We start from the raw sequence: 21,662 nt of genomic DNA on the forward strand, positions 1-21,662 counted from the left end.
ACTCTTTGTTTCCTGTCAGCCAACTAACTTTCAATCCAAGTTAGTACTTTGTCCCCAATACCATGTGCCCTAATTTTACTCACTAACCTCCTGTGTGGGACTTTATCAAAAGCTTTCTGAAATTCCAGGTACACTACATCTACTGGATCTCCCTCGTCCATCTTCAGAGTTACATCCTCAAAAATTCCAGAAGATTCGTCAAGCATGATTTCCCCTTCATAAATCCATGCTGACTCTGACCTATCCTGTTACTACTATCCAGATGTGTCGTAATTTCATCCTTTATAATAGACTCCAGCATCTTTCCCACCACTGAGGTCAGACTAACTGGTCTATAATTTCCTGGTAATAAATCAACAGTTAAACTTACTGAAAATCAATTGTGTACAATATCAAGAACAAGAAAAGTTAAACTGACTGTAACCAACTCGACTCTTCATTCTTGACTGCAATCCTACTTTGCGTGCTCAGCAAATGTCAAAACTTTTGCTTTCCTCTGGAAACATCGAATTGTGTCTAGAACCCATTCATATTTGATTCAAATGATCTGGAAGGGGGTATTAAATTGACATATAAAGTATAGACCTAATGGAACTTTTGCCGTGAAAATGTCCTGTAAGTATACTCAAAAATTTAAAAGGGACCGAAGGGGCAAACTTTTCAGAGGGTGATGCTTGTATGGAATGAGCTGCCAGAGGAAGTGATGGATGCTGGTTCAATTACAACATTTAAAAAGGTATCTAGATAAATATATGAATAGGAAGGGTTTAAGAGGGATATGGGCCAAGTGCTGGCAAATGGGACTAGATTAAGTTCGGATATCTGGTTGGCACGAACGAGTTGGACTGAAAGGTCTGTTTCGTGCTGTACATTTCTAAGATTGTAAAGTTCAACTTAGAGAAGTAATGCATATAATGCAGTTTTAAATGCTCCACTATCATTTACAATGATGACCATCAGAACACTGTGCTACTTTGCAAAGCGCTAGTCTCAATATGGTTTAATAACATACACATAATGAAAGCTTCTCAAATTCAGGAAATGCAAATTTAATGATAGCTCATAGCAAACAGCTTTAATAACTTTTAGCCTTTGATCACATAACAGGTTTAAGAATACCACTTGTCATTACTTCTGCAAAAAGATTTATTTTTAAATATAATCCTTCGTAAAACTGGTTTAAGCATGGCCATTTTAATTAAAGATCATCAAGGGGTGTTGCCTTAAGCAATCCCTTGGATAAGGATGACCTTCTCCTACTTGTAGCTGTGGGTCCTGAGGTGACTAAATAGTCCAATATTGGATGTGCATACCAGTTGACGAAGCAAGTAGGTGGCATGCTCTTATTTTTGTACTCCTCCCTAGATGTCACCTGAATATTAAGAAACTTTCAGGGGTTGGAGATGCTGAAGTATTTTGCAGAAAGGCTTCAAAAAACATCCTTCTAGCATTTTCTCTGCCCTCCTGATCAGTGGGCTCAGAATAGAGTTTATTTTGGAGGGTTTGGTAGCATCTATGAAGAAAAAGCAGAGTGAGCATTTCAGGTCCAGTAACCCTTCTTCAGAATTGACGGTAGATAGAAAAAGGCTAATATGTATGCTGACAATGGGGTGGAGGAAGGGAGGAGTAAACAACAGGTGGAGATGGAACCCAGATAGAAAGAACAACAACTGGACAGACAAAGAAATGGATACAGGTAAATCTGGGTGGAGCAAAAGCTGCTTACAGGGACCATTAGTAGCTAACAATATGCTGGTTGTGGTAGTAGCCTGTGTGATGACAAGGCCAGGTTGTATGGGGTGGGTAAGGACCTGGGATAAGGTGCTCAGGGCCTAAATTATTTAACTTAATATTGAGTCCTGAAGGTTGCAGGGTTCCTAAGTGGATAATGAGATGCTGTTTTTCCAATTTGCGCAGAGTTTCCCTGGAGCACTGAAGTCCAAGACAAAGAGGTTAGCCAGCGAGCATGGTGTGTTGAAGTGGTAGGCGACAGGAAGCTCAGGGTCACTTTTCCTGACAGAATGTAGGCTTCTCACAATATGGTCTGCTCTACATTGTGGAGATATAACAGGACTGGCCAAATGCTTTACATCCACAATTCTGAAGGGTCATTAGACCAAAAGATGTTAACACTGCTTTCTCTGCATAGATGCTGCCAAATCTGCTGAGATTTTCCAGCCATTTTTTCAGTTTCTGATATCCAGCATTCGCATTCCTCCATTTTGAAAGACTTGACTCAGCCACATGGAGACACGACCCACCAACACAGCTAATTAATGTAACCAATGTTTCCATGCTGGGGATGTTGGCCTGAGAAGGATACCAGAACGGAAATGTCCATCCTGCCATTGCATTTGCAAGATTTTGTAAAGATATCAATGCTAATATTTCTCTAAAAATTTGAGGTGGCCACTGTACACTGTACATGCCTCCAAGGCACACAGAAAGGCAGGTCATACAGACCATGAAATTGACACTTTTTCAACAAACATTCAATTCCACAAATGGCCTAAGGCTACACTGGCACACTGGAGACAATGTTGAATTTCATCATCAATGTCTCCCTCACAGAAAAGAGGCCCTCAGGATCATTTTTTGAGATGGGGGTAAGGGGTGCAATATGGCAGGATCAGGCTGATTGAGGATCTTTTTAGCCCAAGGACCATCCTTTCAAATGTCTCCATTAAGGCGATGATGATGATGATGATGGTAATAATGTTTTAGAGGTCAGCCCGAGTGCACACAGAAGCTTAATCTATATACTGCTGCTTGACACTAAGAATTTAGGATGCACTTTGTTCTGTATTGGAGGCCAAACTTAACTGTTTCCCCACTCAACCTGAAGAAAAACTCCAGATCAGCAAGGAAGTACATGGATAGGAGGTGAAATTCTTATGTGGAAGATGACGAAGTACAATGATGCACTTGTATTGGCTCTTTAGTGGATCCACTGGTGAGAATCACATTTGCAAGCTTTTGTGTAGCAGTCAAAGAGGGAGGACTAATTTCCACAGAGAGCTAAATTTGAGAATGACTTGACTGGGAGCAAAGTAAATTAGGAAATCCAGAATCCACAGTATGATTCCAGGGAGTACCTCTTCAACCACACAGAAGGCGATGGAGGATGATTCTTGTAACTGATTTAGGTATCACAGGCAAACTCAGCATTTATTGCCCATCTTAAATTGCCCTTAATAAGGTGGAGATGAGCCATTTCCTCGATTACCTACACCACCATAAAGACTGTATAGACAATCTACAGGGCCAACAAGGAAAGAGTGCCAAGGTTTTGACCCAATGACAGTGAAGCAATAGCAATATATTTCCAGACCAGATTGGTCTGAGACGTGGAAGGAAACTTGTCATGTTGCCCAGGTTAACAGGGATCATGAGTTGAAGGGTGTTGCCGCAACTTTCTTGAACGCTGAGGTACTCCAAAGCAGCTTGTAAATGGTTCACATCACCGTGTACCCATGGCAGAGGAAGGGATCACATAAATTACTGGGTGGGATGCTAATTAACAACTTATCCTGGTAGGTGTCCATCTTAAGGAATGTCATTGGAGCTACATTCAGCCAAGTGTAGAGTACTGGAGGGTACCAAATCACACCCCTAACCTGTGCCTTATGGATAGTGAACAAATCTGGAGAGACAGAAGTGAGCTACTCAATGCATAGTATTAATATAGATAGTCAGGTTTAAGTTTCAAGTCAATGCTAATCCATAATTTATTAATCATGTGGGATCCAGCAATGGCAATGCTGCTGAACATTAAGCAATGATGGCTGGATTCTCTAATCTTGGAGATCATTATCCAAGATTTGTGACACAAATAGTAGAGTCATAGAGATGTACAGCATGGAAACAGACCCTTTGGTCCAACCTGTCCATGCTGACCAGATATCCCAACCCAATCTAGTCCCACCTACCAGCACCCGGCCCCTATCCCTCCAAACCCTTCCTATTCATATACCCATCAAAATGCCTTTTAAATGTTGCAATTGTACCACCCTCCACCACTTCCTCAGGCAGCTCATTCCATACACGTACCACCCTCTGCGTGAAAAAGTTGTCCCTTAGGTCCCTTTTATATCTTTCCCCTCTCACCCTAAACCTATGCCCTCTAGTTCTGGACTCCCTAACCCCAGGGAAAAGACTTTGTCTATTTATCCTATCCATGCCCCTCATGATTTTATAAACCTCTATAAAGGTCACCCCTCAGCCTCCAACACTGCCCTAGCCTATTCAGCCTCTTCCTATAGCTCAAATCCTCCAATCCTGGCAACATCCTTGTAAATCTTTTCTGAACCCTTTCAAGTTCCATAACATCGTTCCGATAGGAAGGAGACCAGAAGTGCATGCAATATTCCAACAGTGGCCTAACCAATGTCCTGTACAGCCGCAACATGACCTCCCAAATCCTGTACTCAATACTCTGACCAATAAAGGAAAGCTCCTAGATTATAAGCCTTCAACAATAATGTCTAAGGTTATAGGCCTCTGACGACCTGAACTATCTTCCTTTGTCCAACGTATGACGCCAACTAGTGAATCACTTTCTTCAGTTACCAGTGACTTCACTTTTACAGTTCATCAATTGCTACCTTCCTGAAGAAGAGATATACCTGAAACGTTGACTTCTCCACCTCATGATGCTGGCTAGTTTGCTGTATTCTTCCAGCATCCTGCTTGTCTATTTTGATATGAAGGGCAGTCTCTTCCATTTCATCTCTTAAATTTAGCTCTTTTGTTTAAGTCAGAAATTGCTTCTTAGTAAGATTTGTATTAATATATTCATGCATTAAAACACTGAAGCAGTTTCAAAGCTCTCAGAAAGGTGCTGCCAACTTAGGACAGTGCGTTGTACTTTTTGAACATTTGTAATGGTTTTCTTTAATTGACACTAATGTGAATTCGTTTATGTTCAAGTTGGAATTTTTTCAAGTGCCAATCATTTCAAACCATAATCATGGAATGAGAAATTATTACTTAACCCTATCATGTTTGCTCATTCCACAATACTCTCATTTGCTTAGATGGATATAACACTAATACTGTAACTTTACACTTTACAGGACTGGACAAATCATATAACTGATAAAGTACTTCAATATCCATGAGCATTTTGAAAGTCTATCTTGGAATCAAATCTCAGTTAATCAAGGAAAGATGTGACAAATTATTTCTAAAAGACAATCAACTTCATAGTATGTTGCTACATATGTACAAGGATTGTTAAAACCTCAAGAGAAGATACAGAAAATAATCAAAAAGGTTAATGGAATATTGGCCTTTATATCTAGTGGTCCAGAATTAAACTGCAGAAGTTAGGCATTACCTATGCAGAATTGTAATTAGACTATGTGAAGTAGTGTGACCAGTTTTGAGCGCTAAATATTAGGAACGACATAGTGGCCTGCAGGGTACAATACAAGTTTACTAAAATTATTCCTGGACCCCAAGGGTTAAATTATTTTGACAGTTTATACGAAGCAGCATATTCCTTCAAATTGAGAAAGATCAAGGTGATTGGTCGGTATAAAAACAGTGGAGGAGATACATACTATCATTAATTTTTTTTCAAAAACAGAGCTTGACATTTTAGGAATGAAATATGTTTACACACAAAGAATTATAAAGGTTTGGGTTTAAAACAGCAAATAATGCTAAATCAATTGCTTACTTTAAATCTGAGTTTGATAGGTCTTTATTATCCAAAGATATTAAGGAATTATGGGACAGAGACAAGTGTGCGTAGGTTGAGTTAGATCACAAATCAACAAGACATCTCACATTAGCAGAGCAGATTCAAGAGGCTAAAAGCACAACTCTTGTTCCTTGGTTTCCTTCTTCAGTTAGGACGAGGGTATTCATGAAGTTTGGTCATGAGATGGTAAATCGAAACGGGTATATGATTCTGCACAGCATCTCACAGATGCTTATTTTTGAACTGCAAGCTATATTCCTAATCTATCCCACCAAACACATTGATACTGCTACCTAACACATTAAAGAATATCCTCATTGAGACAGAAATATAGATTCCACAGGGACAGGAGAAAAAAAAAAAAATCTTATTTCTTCCAGTGATGCTAAAAATGGCAAAGGGTTCTTTGTTATTAATCAATACCTTTTCCCCATTGGTATATAACGAAAGGTTCTTTCATAGTCAAGGCTCAGATGTGTAATTATGGTATGCCAACAACATTTAAATATGAGTGTTAAAAGAATGTTACAGATAAACTAAAAGGATTGCACTGTGAATTGTTTTAGGCTTATTCTAATCTACTGTTGTCAGTTTGGTTTAATCAACACTAAACGATCAGCCTAAATTAGCACCACATTGACAGCTTTTTTGTTTCCTTAAAAACCTTGTGCTTACACTTATGGATTCCAAAACCTGTGCAGATCATTAACAATTTGTCTGAATCATACCCAATCTAGACTCAACTAATATTGTTTCAGCTAATTTTAAAACAATATACATGAGATTGCAATTAATAAGATGTAAAGTTTTATTTCCAATTCTATTAATTCAGTGAATTACCTTTTACTTTGGCCAATTATGCATTTTGTGATCACTAACCCCTTTTTAAAAAAAATTCCTAATCAACATGTCTAGATATGTTATCATACACTTCTGAAACAGATAGAGCTTGAACCAAGGCCTCTCATTCAAAGGCAGAATCATACACTATCACTGCGCCAAACACACTTTTCAAATAAAAACAAAATGCTGCACAATTTTAAAAAGGGAAAAAATTTAGCCCCTCATTGATATAATTAAGACAGTCAAATGGAATTGCTCTCCAAAAATCAGATGTATTTCATATAGCAAATGTATCACATGGCTTGGATAACCTAACTTCAGGTTTACAATATGGCAGAATATGAGAACTTGCTATTATTCATCCATTTGGAAAACACCACAAAATTAGATCACATAGTATGAGGGGTAATTTATTAATTAATCAAATAATCAATAGGCCCCTTATCTCAAGAAGGATGTACTGGTCCTGGAACATCTTCAGGAGGAGATTCATGAGAATGGTCCCAGGAATGACCAGCCTAACAGAGGAGGAACATTTGAAGACTCTGGGTCTATATTTGATAGAGTTTAGAAAGACGAGGGGGATCTAACTGAAACTTACAGAATACTCAATGGCCTGGCCAGAGTGGATGTTGGGAAGTTGTTTCCATTGGTGGGAGAGACTAGGACCCGAGGGCACAGCCTTAGAGTAAAAGGGAAGACCTTTTAGAATGGAGATAAGGAGAAACTTCTTCAGCCAGAGTTGTGAATCTACGTAATTCACTGCCAGACAGAAGGCTGTGGAACTAGGCCTTTGAGTATATTTGAGAGAGAGAAAGATAGGTTCTGGATTGTCAAGGGTTAATGGGAAAAAGCAGGAGAATGGGGTTAAGAAACTTAGCCATGATTGAATGGCAGAGTAGACTCGATGGCTGAACGACCTAATTTCTGCTCCTGTGTCATATGGTCTTAAAGTAGAGAGTTGGAAAAATGGTTCTTTTCTAGTTGGTTAGATGTAACTAATAGGGTGCCACAACTACTTACAATCTTGATTAACGGCTTGAACGCAGAAATAGAAGATACTCTAGTGGTGCTGTGATGTTATCTCTACCTTTGGACCAGGAGGCCTGGGTTCAAATCCCATCTTCTCCAAAAGTTTGTAATAACATCACTGAACAGGTTAATCAGAAAAATAGAAGGCACTATAGCCAAGTTTACAGATGACACTGAAATAGTTGGATAAGTATAGACTTATCCATTTTGATTGAAGGAATAGAAAGATAATTTTTTTTTAAATGGAGAGAAACTTCAGAGTACTTCAGTGCAGAGATATGAAGGTGTCCATGTGCATTTGCAGATAACTAGTCTCCAGGCAGCAGGTAATAGAGAAGACAAATGGAATTGCAACTGTACAAGGTATGATTGAGATTGCACCTGAAGCAGCGAAAACAATTTTGGTTTGTCCCTTTGAAAGTAGGCTGATGGGCAGTCGGATTTGTCCTGCTTTTTACGGACGATACCTACCTGGGCAATTTTCCCACATTGGCATAAATATACCGGAAGAGCTTGGCTATGGCAGCAGCAAGTTCTGGATCTCAAGTTTTCAGTTCTATTGCAGGATTAGTTGGGGCAGCACAATGGCTCAGCGGTTAGCACTGCTGCCTCAGTGCCAGGGACCTGGACTCAATTCTAGCCTCGGGCAACTGTGTTGAGTTTGCACATTCTCCCAATGTCTGCGTGTTTTTCCTCCGGGTGCTCCAGTTTCCTCCCACAATCCAAAATCTATGCAGGTTATGTGAGTTAGCCATGCTAAATTGCCCATAGTGTTCAGGGATGTGTAGGTTAGGTGCATTAATCAGGAGTAAATATAGGATAATTGGGAGGGGGAAAACGAGCCTGGGTGGTTTACTCTTTGGAGGTGTGGACTTGTTGGGCCGAAGGGTCTGTTTCTACACTGTAGGGATTCTAATATTGTCAGGGCCAACAACCTTTGCAGTATCCAGTGCCTCCAACCATTTCTTGATATCAGACAGAGTGAACTAAATTGACTGAAGACTGGTATCTACGATGCTGAAGACCATGACGGAACCCAACTGCCCAATTGACACTTCTGGCTGAAGATTGGTGCAAATGTTTCAGCCTTATCATCTTTTGCATTGGAAGCAGCTCAAAGGAGGTCTGATTTGATGGATTCCAGAAATATGGGGCTTGCCTGATAAAGGGAGATTGAGCATCTTAAGCTTATACTCTCGAGTTTAGAGGAATGAGAGGCGATCTAATCAAGGTACATAAAGATGCTAAAGGGGATTGACAAAGTAGATGTAAAAAAGCTGTTTCCTCTTGTGAAATAATCTAGAACAAGATGCAATTGTTTTAGGATAAGGGGTCGCCACAAGCTTGACACACCAATAGACAATAGGTGCAGGAGTAGGCCATTCTGCCCTTCAAGCCTGCACCACCATTCATTATGATCATGGCTGATCAACCTCAATCAGTATCCTGTTCCTGCCTTATCTCCATAACCCTTGATTCCACTATCCTTGAGTTCTATCCAACTCTTTCTTAAATGAATCCAGAGACTGAGCCTCCACTGCCTTCTGGGACAGAGCATTCCACACACCTACCACTCTCTGGGTGAAGAAGTTTCTCCTCATCCCTGTTCTAAATGGCCTACCCCTTATTTTTAAGCTGTGTCCTCTGCGTCAGGACTCACCCATCAGCGGAAACATGTTTCCTGCCTCCAGAGTGTCCAATCCTTTAATAATCTTATATGTCTCAATCAGGTCCACTCTCAGTCTTCTAAACTCAAGGGTATACAAGCCCAGTCGCTCCAATCTTAAGATAGTCCTGCCATTCCAGGAATTGACCTCGTGAACCTACACTACACTCCCTCAATAGCCAGAATGTCTTTCCTCAAATTTGGAGACCAGAACTGCACACAATACTCCAGGTGTGGTCTCACCAGGGCCCTGTACAGCTGCAGAAGAATCTCTTTGCTTCTATACTCAATCCCTTTTGTTATGAAGGCCAGCATGCTATTAACTTTCTTCACTACCTGCATGCTTGCCTTCATTGACTGGTGTACAAGAACACCCAGATCTCTGTACTGTCCCTTTACCTAAATTGACTCCATTTAGGTAGTAATCTGCCTTCCTGTTCTTGCCACGAAGAATCATGCAGTATGATTATTGCACCATGGCTCTTAATGGTACAACTTTTGGATGTATGTTTGCTCACTGAGCTGGAAGGTTCGTTTTCAGATGTTTCGTCACCATAATAGGTAACATCATCAGTGAGCCTCCGGTACAATTTTTGAAAAGGTGCAAGAACAGTGATGTGCCCCTTTAAAATGACAAAATAAACTAAGAAGGTTGTTAAAGCATAAAGATCATTGGCTTTATTAAGAGTGCAAACAGGTAGTTATGATTGTGTACAAAAACTACTCTCAATTCTGCGACTCGGGGTCTTTATTTACTTGTGCCTGATGCATTGTATGCTTGGTTCTCCCATCCAGGGGTTCAATGCTCTCTGAAAGGGGATATTAGATTAGATTTCTTACAGTGTGGTAACAAGACGTCCCCATCGTCTTCGGCCCAAGACGTCCCCATCGAACCTCTGAAGAGTAACCCACCCAGACCCATTTCCCTCTGACTAATGCACCTAACACTATGGGCAATTTAGCATGGCCAATTCAGCTAACCTGTACATCTTTGGATTGTGGGAGGAAACCGGAGCACCCGGAGAAAACCCACGCAGACACGGGGGAGAACGTGTAAACTCAACACAGACAGTCGCCAGAGGCTGGAATCGAACCAGATTCCCTGGCGCGTGCACAGCAATGCTAACCACTGAATCACAGTGCCCATTGCCTGGTGTCTCTCAGTCCCCCCCACCCACTCTGTTGCAGGAATCCCATCTTGATGGTGGAGAACACCTGAAGTTACAACAGGGGGGTTACGACTGGGTATTCTTTTCATCCTTTACTACTAAAAAGTAAGGGAGTGGTGGTACTTATTCAGAAAAATCTTCCGTTCACATTATTAGAGCATCTGAAAGATGATCAAGGACGGTTTGTGATACCGAAGGCCCTACATGGGGAGGAATATGGCATTTTAAATGTCTATTGCCCTCCGGCGCATCCCCTCAAATTTTTGGTTAGCCCTTTTCTAAGTTGAGTGCCTTTGGAACACAGCACATTATTATTAATCGGGCTCTTTTTAAAAAGGTATTGTTAATGGGGCGGGGGGTGGGAGGAATTTTAATTGTCTTTTGGATCCAACTGTTGTCAGGAGGCCTAGTGAGCCCCCAACTATTTCTTCGCAGGCCAAGTAGTTGGATGACTTATGTGAGGAGTTAGGGCTGGTGGATATTTGGAGAGTTTTCACACTACCAGCAGGGACTTCAGCTTTTTTTTCCCCAAACCCACATAAATGTCACATGAGGATTGATCTTTTTCTAGCTCCCTCGACCCTTCTGGATTCAATTATGGGATGTAAAATTGGGAATGTAGCTATCTCTGACCACGCAGCGGTTATTTGGAGGTTAAGGCCAAGGTTTGTGGCACTGGCATCTGGATCCTTTTCTCCTTAAGGATCCCAAATTTGTGGAATACGTTTTGAAGGAGTTTCAGTGGTTCTTGACCATCAAGTCAGGCACGGCTAGCAATCTGTCTATGCTATGGGATTATCTATTTCCTATTTGGCTAGCTGGAAATGACAGAAGGCGAGGCGGGGGGGGGGCCTCAGATGGACAGCAGAGTTCTACTTGAGATGCAGTTGAAAGCCACCAAGGTGGCATATTTTGCGCAGCCTTTGGTGACTAAGCTACAGCAGATCATGGCCTTCGAGCTGTCTTGCATTCAATACTTACATAAACCGCAAAGAAAGAACTGGCTTTTACTATACAAAAGGCTGTTCGAGTAGGAGGATAGGCCAGGGAAATGTTTAGTATATCTGACTAAGAAAAAGCATGCTCCCCAATCCATTACTGTAATTAGTGACAGCACCGGGGTCCTTAACATACAATGCCAAAAGGATTCATGAAGCTTTTCGGAGCTTTTACTCTGAAATGTATCAGTCCGAAGGTTTGAGAGGACAGGTGGGCTAAAATGGATGCTTTTTTTTTTAAAAAATAAAGAAAAGAAGCTGGACCTCCTTAATGCCCCCTTGACAGTTCAGGAAATACATGAGGCAGCTAGGCAACTTCAGAGTGGGAAAGCACCTGGCCCTGATGGTCTCCCAGGTGAGTTTTATAAGGAGTTTATAGGGATTCTGTTAGGGCCAATGTTAGAGATGTACAATCACTCCTATATGCATGAATACTTACCATCTTTGAGAGAAGCCAATATTAAAGGAGGGAAAGGTTCCTATGGATTGTGCCTCATACAGGCCCATCCTTCTACTAAATTCAGATTTCAAGATTCTGTCTAAGATCTTGGCGCTGAGATTGGAGAAGGTGTTGCCCCATATTGTCAAAAAGGATCTCGTCAAAGAGGACCAGACGGGCTTTATAAGGGGCCGCACGTCTTCTAATAATATTAGACGGTTCTGAATATGGTCCAAGTTTGTTGGCGACGAATCGACCCAGGGTTGTTGACTTCGTTAGATGCAGAGAAAGCATTTGACCGATGGAATGGCCGTATCGCTTATGTCTTAGAGCGGTTTGGGTTGCTTGGGGTTTTTGTTGGGAGGGTGGAGGTTTTATAATTGCCACCCTCTGGCCACAGTCATCTCCAACAGGGTGAAGTCTGGCAACTTTAGGATTGGTAGGGGTAGTCGTCAAAGCTGCCCCCTATCACCAATGTAAACAACAACGGTGAAAGAGCTGCTGGCAAAGGCGATTTGTCAGAACATCCACATAACCGCTCCGGAAGTGGGATTGAGGGTACACAAGATTACACTGTATGCGGATGATGTCCTTCTGTTTTTAATTGAACCCGATGACCTCCGTACCCCATCTGATACAATGCATCATTCATTTGGGGCTATTTCAGGATAGAAGATCAATTTTGCAAAAAAAATCGGAAGGTATGCCTTTGGGGAACCTTAAGGAAGTGCCAGAGGTTGAAAGTGGCCCTAGGTTCCCTTTTAAGTGGTTACAGGTGGGTTTCTGATACTTAGGTATCTTTATTACCCCCATGTTTGATCGGTTATTTCAGACTAACTTTGCTCACTTGGTTGATAATATTAGGTGGATCTCCAGCGATAGGAGGCTCTTCCAATTTCATGTTTGGGCTGAATAGCCCTCATTAAGATGAATTTGCTTTATCCCATGCGTATGCTCCCTATAAGGTTTTCCCAGGTCAACGCAGCAGAAACTTAGGGGTTGGTTTAGTTCCTTTGTCTGGAATAGTGGGTGGCCCCTCAAACTTAAAATTGCAGTTGCCTCAAGGAGGGGGAGGAGTCTATTTCTCAGATATCAGGAGGTATCATTTGAGTTCCCTGCTGTCGTGTGTGCGCAATTGGGCAGTTAATGAATCTGGGCTCAATATGGCTGGAGAGGCACCCCCCAGGCAAAAGTTCCCTCTTATTAACCTGTTGATCACTGATAAGATGAGGACAGTTATGGACCATTGCCAGAACCCCATTGTCATTAGTATGGTCAAGGCATGGATGGCGACATGTCAGAGTGAGGGTTGTTTATCCAAGACTTTGCCACTTATGCCCATAGTTGGTATGCCAGGGTTCTGACCAGGGATGATGGACTCAGGGTTCAAACTATAGGCAGTGAGAGAAGTTTCCAGTTTGGGAGACTTGTTGGAGGGGGAGGTTATGATGCCTTTCGAGCAATTGAGCCACAAATATGGACTGCCAAGCAGAGATCTTTTCCATGTTTTTCAGGCTAGGGAATTTCATCCAGAAGACGACTACGCTCGATAGCAACAACGTCTGTATGTTCCATAAGCACCCTCTTGGTTAGTGCCCTCTATCGCTTGCTGGGTGGCAGCGCCTGACAGGATATTAACCTGTTATGACGTCTGGGAGCAAGAGCTAGGGGTGGAGGTCTCTTCTGAAACATGGGAGGACGTGCAAAAGATCTCAATCTGCAATTGGAAGTGCACTATACGGTTAAAGTTCTGCACAGGATTCATCTGGCCAAGTTTAAAAAAGGGGCATCTTCATTGTGCCCCAAAATGTAAAATAAGTGTGGGTACTCTTACCCATTGCTTCTGGACATGCAAGAGGTTCCGTATTTATTGGAGAGCTGTGGCAGGACAGATTGGGAGGGTAATGAGGACCAAAAGTTAAAGTAGACCCGATATCTCTTCTCCTAGGTCTACTGAATTTATCCTCCTTAGACAGGCAATATTCTTACTGATGAATTGGATGCCCGAGAACCCGCCGGGCTTGCTGGGATGGCAGAAATTAATTATGGACCACACTCCCTTGGACTTTATTTTTTTTTACAAAAAATGTGCACCACACAACAGACTTTTTTTATAATTAGAATTAGAAATGCAGGATTAAGAGATGGCAGATGAATTGGAAGAGTTATTTTGTATCAGTCTTCATAAAAAAGGGGAGAAAGTGAAGACTGCAGAGGCTAGAGGTCAGAGTCGAGAGTGTGTTACTGGGAAAGCACAGCAGGTCAGGCAGCAAACACAGAATCAGATAATTTAAGTTGTTGTTTTAAGTCTATCCAAGAGAAAGGCTGCAGTAGTAAGTACAGTGGGTTCTTTCTTGATAATATGTTTTTGGAGACAAGTCTCTTGATTAAACTTAAAATATAAGCCATAGCTATTAATTAACTTGGTGCAGTGTTTTGTAGAGGAATAAGACAGTGTTATTTTCTGGGTCTGTAGATTGTGAAGGAGCAAAAATTACCTTTGCAGTGATATGCACTTCTTGTCAGATGTAGGAGTTTAAAGAGAGTTTAAGGGTTACTGCAGATTATATCTGCCATAAATGCCTTTTGATGCGAATCTTATCAGATCGAGTGGATCTGTTGGAGAGACAGATAGGAGCGATGAGGAATTTGCAACAGCAACAGTTGTTATGGATGGCAGTTATAGGAAGGGGGGGGGGGGGGGGAAAAAAAAAAAAGAGTCTCAGATACAATCACATAGATGGGTTAACTCCAGGAAGGGTAAGAGAGGTAGGCACCTAGGGCAGGAGTCTTTTGTGAATATACCCATTTCAAACAGGTATGCTGTTTTGAAAGATGTAGGGAGTGATGAATTCTCAGGGGAACGTACCTCGAATAACAAAGTTTCTGGTATTGAGACTGGCTCTGATGCAACGAGGGGTACGTCAGCTTTCAAGAGATCAACTGTGTTAGGGGATTCTGTAGTCAGAGGTACTGACAGACGTTTCTGTGGGCAGCAGAGAAAAAGCAGAATGGTGTGTTGTTTCCCTGGTACCAGGATCAAGGATGTCTCAGAGGGTGCAGAATGTTCTCCGGGGGAGAAGAGCCAGCGAGAGGTCATTGTCCACATTGGAACCAACGATATAGGAAGGGAAAAGGTCGAGATTCTGAAGGGAGATTACAGAGAGTTGGGAAGAAATTTAAAATGGAGGTCCTCAAGGGTAGTAATACCTGGATTACTCCCAGTGAGGGCAGGAATAGGAGGATAGAGCAGATGAATGCATGGCTGAGGAGCTGGTGTATGGGAGAAGAATTCACATTTTTGGATCATTGGAATCTCTTTTGGGGTAGAAGTGACCTGTACAAGGAGGACTGATTGCACCAAGATTGGAAGGGGACTAATATACTGGCAGGGAAATTTGTGAGAACTGCTTAGGAGGATTTAAACGAGTAAGGTGGGAGGGTGGGATCCAGGGAGATAGTGAGGAAAGAGATCGATCGGAGACTGGCACAGTCGAGAACAGAAGTGACTCACAACAGTCAGGGCAGGCAGGGACAAGGTAGGACTAATAAATTCAACTCCATTTATTTCAATGCAAGGGGCCTAACAGGGAAGGCAGATGAACTCAGGGCATGGTTAGGAACATGGGACTGGGATATCACAGCAATTACAGAAACATGGCTCAGGGATGGGCAGGACTGGCAGCTTAATGTTCCAGGATACAAATGCGACAGGAAGGATAGAAAGGGAGGCAAGAAAGGAGGGGGAGTGGCACTTTTGATAAGGGATAGCATTATAGCTGTGCTGAGGGAAGATATTCCCGGAAATACATCCAGGGAAGTTATTTGGGTGGAACAGAGAAATAAGAAAGGGATGATCACCTTATTGGGATTGCATTATAGACTCCCTAATAGTTAGAGGGAAATCGAGAAACAAACTTGTAAGGAGATCTCAGCTATCTGTAAGAATAATAGTATAGTTCTGGTAGGGGATTTTAACTTTCCAAACATCGACTAGGACTGCCATAGTGTTAAAGGTTTGGATGGAGAGGAATTTGTTAAGTGTGTACAAGACAATTTTCTGATTCAGTATGTGGATGTACCTACTAGCGAAGGTGCAAAACTTGACCTACTCTTGGGAAATAAGGCAGGGCAGGTGACTGAGGTGTCAGTGGGGGAGCACTTTGGGGCAAGCGACCATAATTCTATTCGTTTTAAAATAGTGATGGAAAAGGATAGACCAGATCTAAAAGTTGATGTTCTAAATTGGAGAAAGGCCAATTTTCACAGTATTAGGCAAGAACTTTCAAAAGCTGATTGGAGGCAGATGTTTGCAGGTAAAGGGATGGCTGGAAAATGGGAAGCATCCAGAAGGGAGATAACAAGAATCCAGAGAAAATATATTGCTGTCAGGGTGAAAGGGAAGGCTGGTAGGTATAGGGAATGCTGGAAGACTAAAGAAATTGAGGGATTGGTTAAAAAGAAGGAAGCATATGTCAGGTATAGACAGGATAGATCAAGTGAATCCTTAGAGTATAAAGAAATTAGGACTATACTTGAGAGGGAAATCAGGAGGGCAAAAAACAGGGACATGAGATAGCTTTGGCAAATAGAAATAAGGAGAATCTAAAGGGCTTTTACAAATATATTAAAGGACAAAAGGGTAACTAGGGAGAGAATAGGGCCCCTCAAAGATCAGCAAGGCAGCTTTTGTGTGGAGCCACAGAAAATGGGGGAGATACTAAATGAGTATTTTGCATCAATATTTACTGTAGAAAAGATTATGGAAGATATAGACTGTAAGGAAATAGATGGTGACATCTTGCAAAATGTCCAGATTACAGAGGAGGAAGTGCTGGATGTCTTGAAACAGTTAAAGGTGGATAAATCCCCAGGACCTGATCAGGTGTACCCAAGAACTCTGTGGGAAGATAGAGAAGTGATTGCTGGGCCTCTTGCTGAGATATTTGTATCATCGATATTCACAGGTTAGGTGCCGGAAGACTGGAGGTTGGCAAACGTGGTGCCACTGTTTAAGAAGGGCAGTAAAGACAAGCCAGGGGACTATAGACCGGTGAGCCTGACATCGGTGGTGGGCAACTTGTTGGAGGGAACCCTGAGGGACAGGGTTTAAAGGCAAGATTTGATTCGGGATAGTCAACATGACTTTGTGCGTGGGAAATCATGTCTCACAAACTTGATTGAGTTTTTTGAAGAAGTAACGAAGAAGATTGATGAGGACAGAGCAGTAGATGTGATCTATATGGACTTCAGTAAGGCGTTCGACAAGGTTCCCCATGGGAGACTGATTAGCAAGGTTAGATCTCATGGAAACAAGGGAGAACTAGCCAGTTGGATACAGAACTGGCTCAAAGGTAGAAGACAGAGGGTGTTGGTGGAGGGTTGTTTTTCAGAGTGGAGGCCTGTGACCAGTGGAGTGCCACAAGGATCGGTGCTGGGTCCTCTACTTTTTGTCATTTACATAAATGATTTGGATGCGGGCATAAGAGGTACAGTTAGTAAGTTTGCAGATGACACCAAAATTGGAGGTGTAGTGGACAGCGAAGAGGGTTACCTCAGATTACAACAGGATCTGGACCAGATGGGCCAATGGGCTGTAACGTGGCAGATGGAGTTTAATTCAGATAAATGCGAGCTACGGCATTTTGGGAAAGCAAATCTTAGCAGGACTTCTACACTTAATGGTAAGGTCCTAGTGAGTGTTGCTGAACAAAGAGACCTTGGAGTGCAGTTCATAGCTCCCTGAAAGTAGAGTTGCAGGTAGATAGGATAGTGAAGAAGGTGTTTGGTATGCTTTCTTTTATTGGTCAGAGTATTGAGTACAGGAGTTGGGAGGTCATGTTGCGGCTGTACAGGACACTGGTTAGGCCACTGTTAGAATATTGCATGCAATTCTGGTCTCCTTCCTATCGGAAAGATGTTGTGAAACTTGAAAGGGTTCAGAAAAGNNNCATAGGTTTAGGGTGAGAGGGGAAAGATATAAAAGAGACCCAAGGGACAACGTTTTCACGCAGAGAGTGGTACGTACATGGAATGAGCTGCCAGAGGATGTGGTAGAGGCTGGTATAATTGCAACATTTAAGAGGCATTTGGATGGGTATATGAATAGGATGGGTTTGGAGGGATATGGACCGGGTGCTGGCAGTTGGGACTAGTTTGGGGTTGGGATATCTGGTCGGCATGGACCGAAAGGTCTGTTTCCATGCTGTACATCTCTATGACTCTATATAGAATGTAGGGAAATAGATGGTGACATCTTGAAAAAATGTCCATATTACAGAGGAAGAAGCGCTGACGGTCTTGAAATGCATAAAAGTGGATAAATCTCCAGGACCTGATCAGGTGTACCCTAGAACTCAGTGGGAAACTAGGGAAGTGATTGCTGGGCCTCTTGCTGAGATATTTGTATCATCGTTAGTCACAGGTGAGGTAACAGAGGACTGGTTAACGTGGTGCCACTGTTTAGGAAAGTGGTAAGGACAAGACACGGAACTATAGACCAGTGAGCCTGACATCGGTGGTGGGAAAGTTGGAGGGAATCCTGAGGGACAGGATGTACATGTATGTGGAAAGGGCAAGGACTGATTTGGGATAGTCAACATGGCTTTATGCATGGGAAATCATGTCTCACAAATTTGATTGAGTTTTTTGAGGAAGTAACAAAGACGACTGATGAGGGCAGAGCAGTAGAGGTGATCTATATGGACTTCAGTAAGGCATTCGACAAGGTTCCCTATGGAAGACTGGTGAGGAAGATTAGATCTCATGGAATACAGGGAGAATTTGCCATTTGGATACAAAACTGGCTCAAAGGTAGAAGACAGAGGGTGGTGGTGGAGAGTTGTTTTTCAGACTGGAGGCCTAAGACCAGTGGAGTGCCACAAGAAGTGGTGCTGGGTCCACCACTTTTCATCATTTATGCTCACATCCAAATCATTTTACATAAGATGTATAGTTAGTAAGTTTGCAGATGACACCAAAATTGGAGGTGTACTGGACAGCGAAGAAGGTTATCTCAGATTACAATGGAATCTTGATCAGATGGGCCAATAGGCTGAGAAGTGGCAGATGGAGTTTAATTTAGATATATGTGATATGCTGCATTTTCGGAAAGCGAATCTTAGCAGGACTTATACACTTATTGGTAAGGTCTAGGGAGTGTTGCTGAACAAAGAGACCTTGAAATGCAGGTTCATTGCTCCTTGAAAGTGGGGTCGCAGGTAGATCAGATTGTGAAGGCGGCATTTGGTATGCTTTCCTTTAATGGTCAGAGTAAAGAGTACAAGAGTTGAGAGGTCATGTTGCAGCTATACAGGACATTGGTTAGGCCACTGTTGGAATACTGCATGCACTTCTGGTCTCCTTCCTATTGGAAGGAAGGAAGGAAGGATGTTGTGAAACTTGAAAGGGTATACAGGACATTGGTTAGGCCACTGTTGGAATACTGCATGCACTTCTGGTCTCCTTCCTATTGGAAGGAAGGAAGGAAGGAAGGATGTTGTGAAACTTGAAAGGGTTCAGAAAAGATTTACAAGAATGTTGCCAGGGTTGGAGAATTTGAGCTATAGGGAGAGGCTGAACCTTAGAGGTTTATAAAGTCATGAGGGCATGGATAGGATAAATAGACAAAGTCCTTTCCCTGGGGTAGGGGTAGCCCAGAACTAGAGGGTATAGGTTTAGAGTGAGAAGGGAAAGATATAAAAGAGACCTAAGGGGCAACTTTTTCATACAGAGGGTGGTAGTTGTATGGAATGAACTGCTAGAGGAAGTGGTGGAGGCTAGTACAATTGCAACATGTAAAAAGGTATCTGGATGGGTATATGAATAGGAAGGGTTTGGAGGGATATGGGCCAAGTGGTGGCAGGTAGTACTAGATTGGGTTGAGATATCTGGTCGGCATGGACGAATTGGACCGAAGGGTCTGTTTCCATGCTGTACATGGCTAATACTCTATCTACCGTTAGACTGAAGTCCACAGATCAGCTCCCAACAAAAAGAAATGCTGAATATTTAAAAGGAAACAGCCAACATTTACTTTCAAAGGTGATAAACAACAGCAAACATGAAAAGGTTGATCTTGAGCACTATTTCAGCTTTAATCACAAATGCAGTACAAGGGACCAAAGGTACAGATTAACTTGAGGAATGGTGCAAGGAAGAACTTCTCCTGAAAAAGGCAAATACACTTGGAATAACCAGACTAAAAGCTCATGGGTCAAGTCATTATTGAATGATAAAGGTATGATACATTTCTATGTGAAGACAGGCGAGTTGAGCACAACAGTCACCACCCCGACCCTTCAACCCCCAGCTTTCTCTATCTTGGTTTCAATTTTAGAATCTAGTTATGCCTCAGGTGTTCACCCTGGGGTCTCCTTTGTGACAGGTCTCTGCAGTCGAAATTGAAAGATGACAGCGACAGAACGCCGCTAGCCAATGCCTTTGGTGTGAATACCAACAAAACAACATGGTTCGTGTACCATTTGCACCAAAAACCTTACCCCGAGGTATAATCCAACCTCGAATGTTTACCGTTGGAAAGACGGACGGCTCCACAAATTCCATCAAAGCCGACCCTGTCTGACAGCATCATCGCTCCCGATCGCAAAAAGCCCATCAACTAAATTTCGCCCCAAACAAAAAGCGACCGAAGTGATTCAGCAACTTTCGGGCCAGGTGCGAGGGGGGCCCTCGGCTCAGCCTGGGCCTCGAGTAGTAATAATAGCAGCAGCAGCCGCCCGCTCGGCGGGCCTTGTGATCCCGCACAGGCCGACAACACACCCCAAGGACCAACAACTCCTTCCCGCTTAACATCACGTTTTCCACTCACCGTTTCACCACGCCGATCTTGATTTTTATCTGTCGAATCCTGGGGTCCGCCATGCTGGGGGTTACTGAACTAAACGGTGCAAAACGCAAACCGGAAATCCCGCGCCTAACATTCAACTGTCGCCAAGCTCCTAATAACCGGGAGGAGGAGGCACGCATGCGCCCTCGCCCACCTGGGAACCAGGTGCCGACGTTCTATTAAGTTGCGTCCTGCGTCTTAAGGAACTCATTGCAAATTGTTTCCCCACTTTTTCACCCAACTTCTCAACTCAGCTTTTTACAATTAAGTGTTACACTTTTGCTTTTAAGTAGACAGCTATTTCTACAGTAGATTCTGAGGAAGGGCTAGACTTTACCATGTTAGTTTGCCGTTCGGCCCGCCCAGTCTGCTCCACTATTCAATGAGATCACGGCCGATCTGATAATCTTCAACTCCACTTTTCTGCCGTAACCCTCTTTGATTCCCTGACTAATTCAAAAAAGTCTGTCTTTCTCAGCTTTACATATACTCAACAACCCCTATACTTCCCTACACTCCGCAGTAAAGAATTCCACACACTACTACCGTCTGAGACAAAAGAATTTCTACTCAGCTGTCTTACACGAGTGAACCCTTACTCTGACATGTCCTCTGCTCCTGGATACTCATGCGGGGCGGGGCGGGGTGGGGGGAAAGGGAAACTCTCAGCATTGCCTGTCATGTCCCCAGTAATCATTTTTCATTTTTCTAAACTTCAGTGAGTACAAGTCCAACCTACTCAACCTGCCCAAAAAGAAATCAATGTTCCTTCAATGTTGCTGCATCAAAATCCTGAAATTCCCTCCCTAACAGCATTATGAGTCAACCTGCAATACATGGACTGTGGTGATTCAAGAAGGCAGCTCACCACTACCAACTCAAAGAAAACTAGAGGTGGATAAAACATGCTGACCAGTGAATTGAAAAAAAGTATTGTCCAAATAGTAAAACATGATTGTG

The 21,662-nt window shown here is 42.6% G+C and overlaps 1 protein-coding gene across 1 annotated transcript in view; it reads right to left on the minus strand.

Annotated features, from left to right (window-relative positions):
- The window catches only part of tbca (tubulin cofactor a), a 28,013-nt gene extending 7,153 nt beyond the window's left edge, over positions 1-20,860 (minus strand). The window contains exon 1 of the mRNA XM_043721323.1: positions 20,685-20,860. Coding sequence (XP_043577258.1) covers positions 20,685-20,842 — 158 coding nt within the window. The 5' untranslated portion in view covers positions 20,843-20,860. The remainder of the gene's footprint in view (positions 1-20,684) is intronic.
- Between the last annotated feature and the right edge of the window lie 802 nt (positions 20,861-21,662).

The sequence above is a fragment of the Chiloscyllium plagiosum genome, chromosome 2, assembly GCF_004010195.1.
Source record: "Chiloscyllium plagiosum isolate BGI_BamShark_2017 chromosome 2, ASM401019v2, whole genome shotgun sequence".
Lineage (NCBI taxonomy): Eukaryota > Metazoa > Chordata > Chondrichthyes > Orectolobiformes > Hemiscylliidae > Chiloscyllium > Chiloscyllium plagiosum.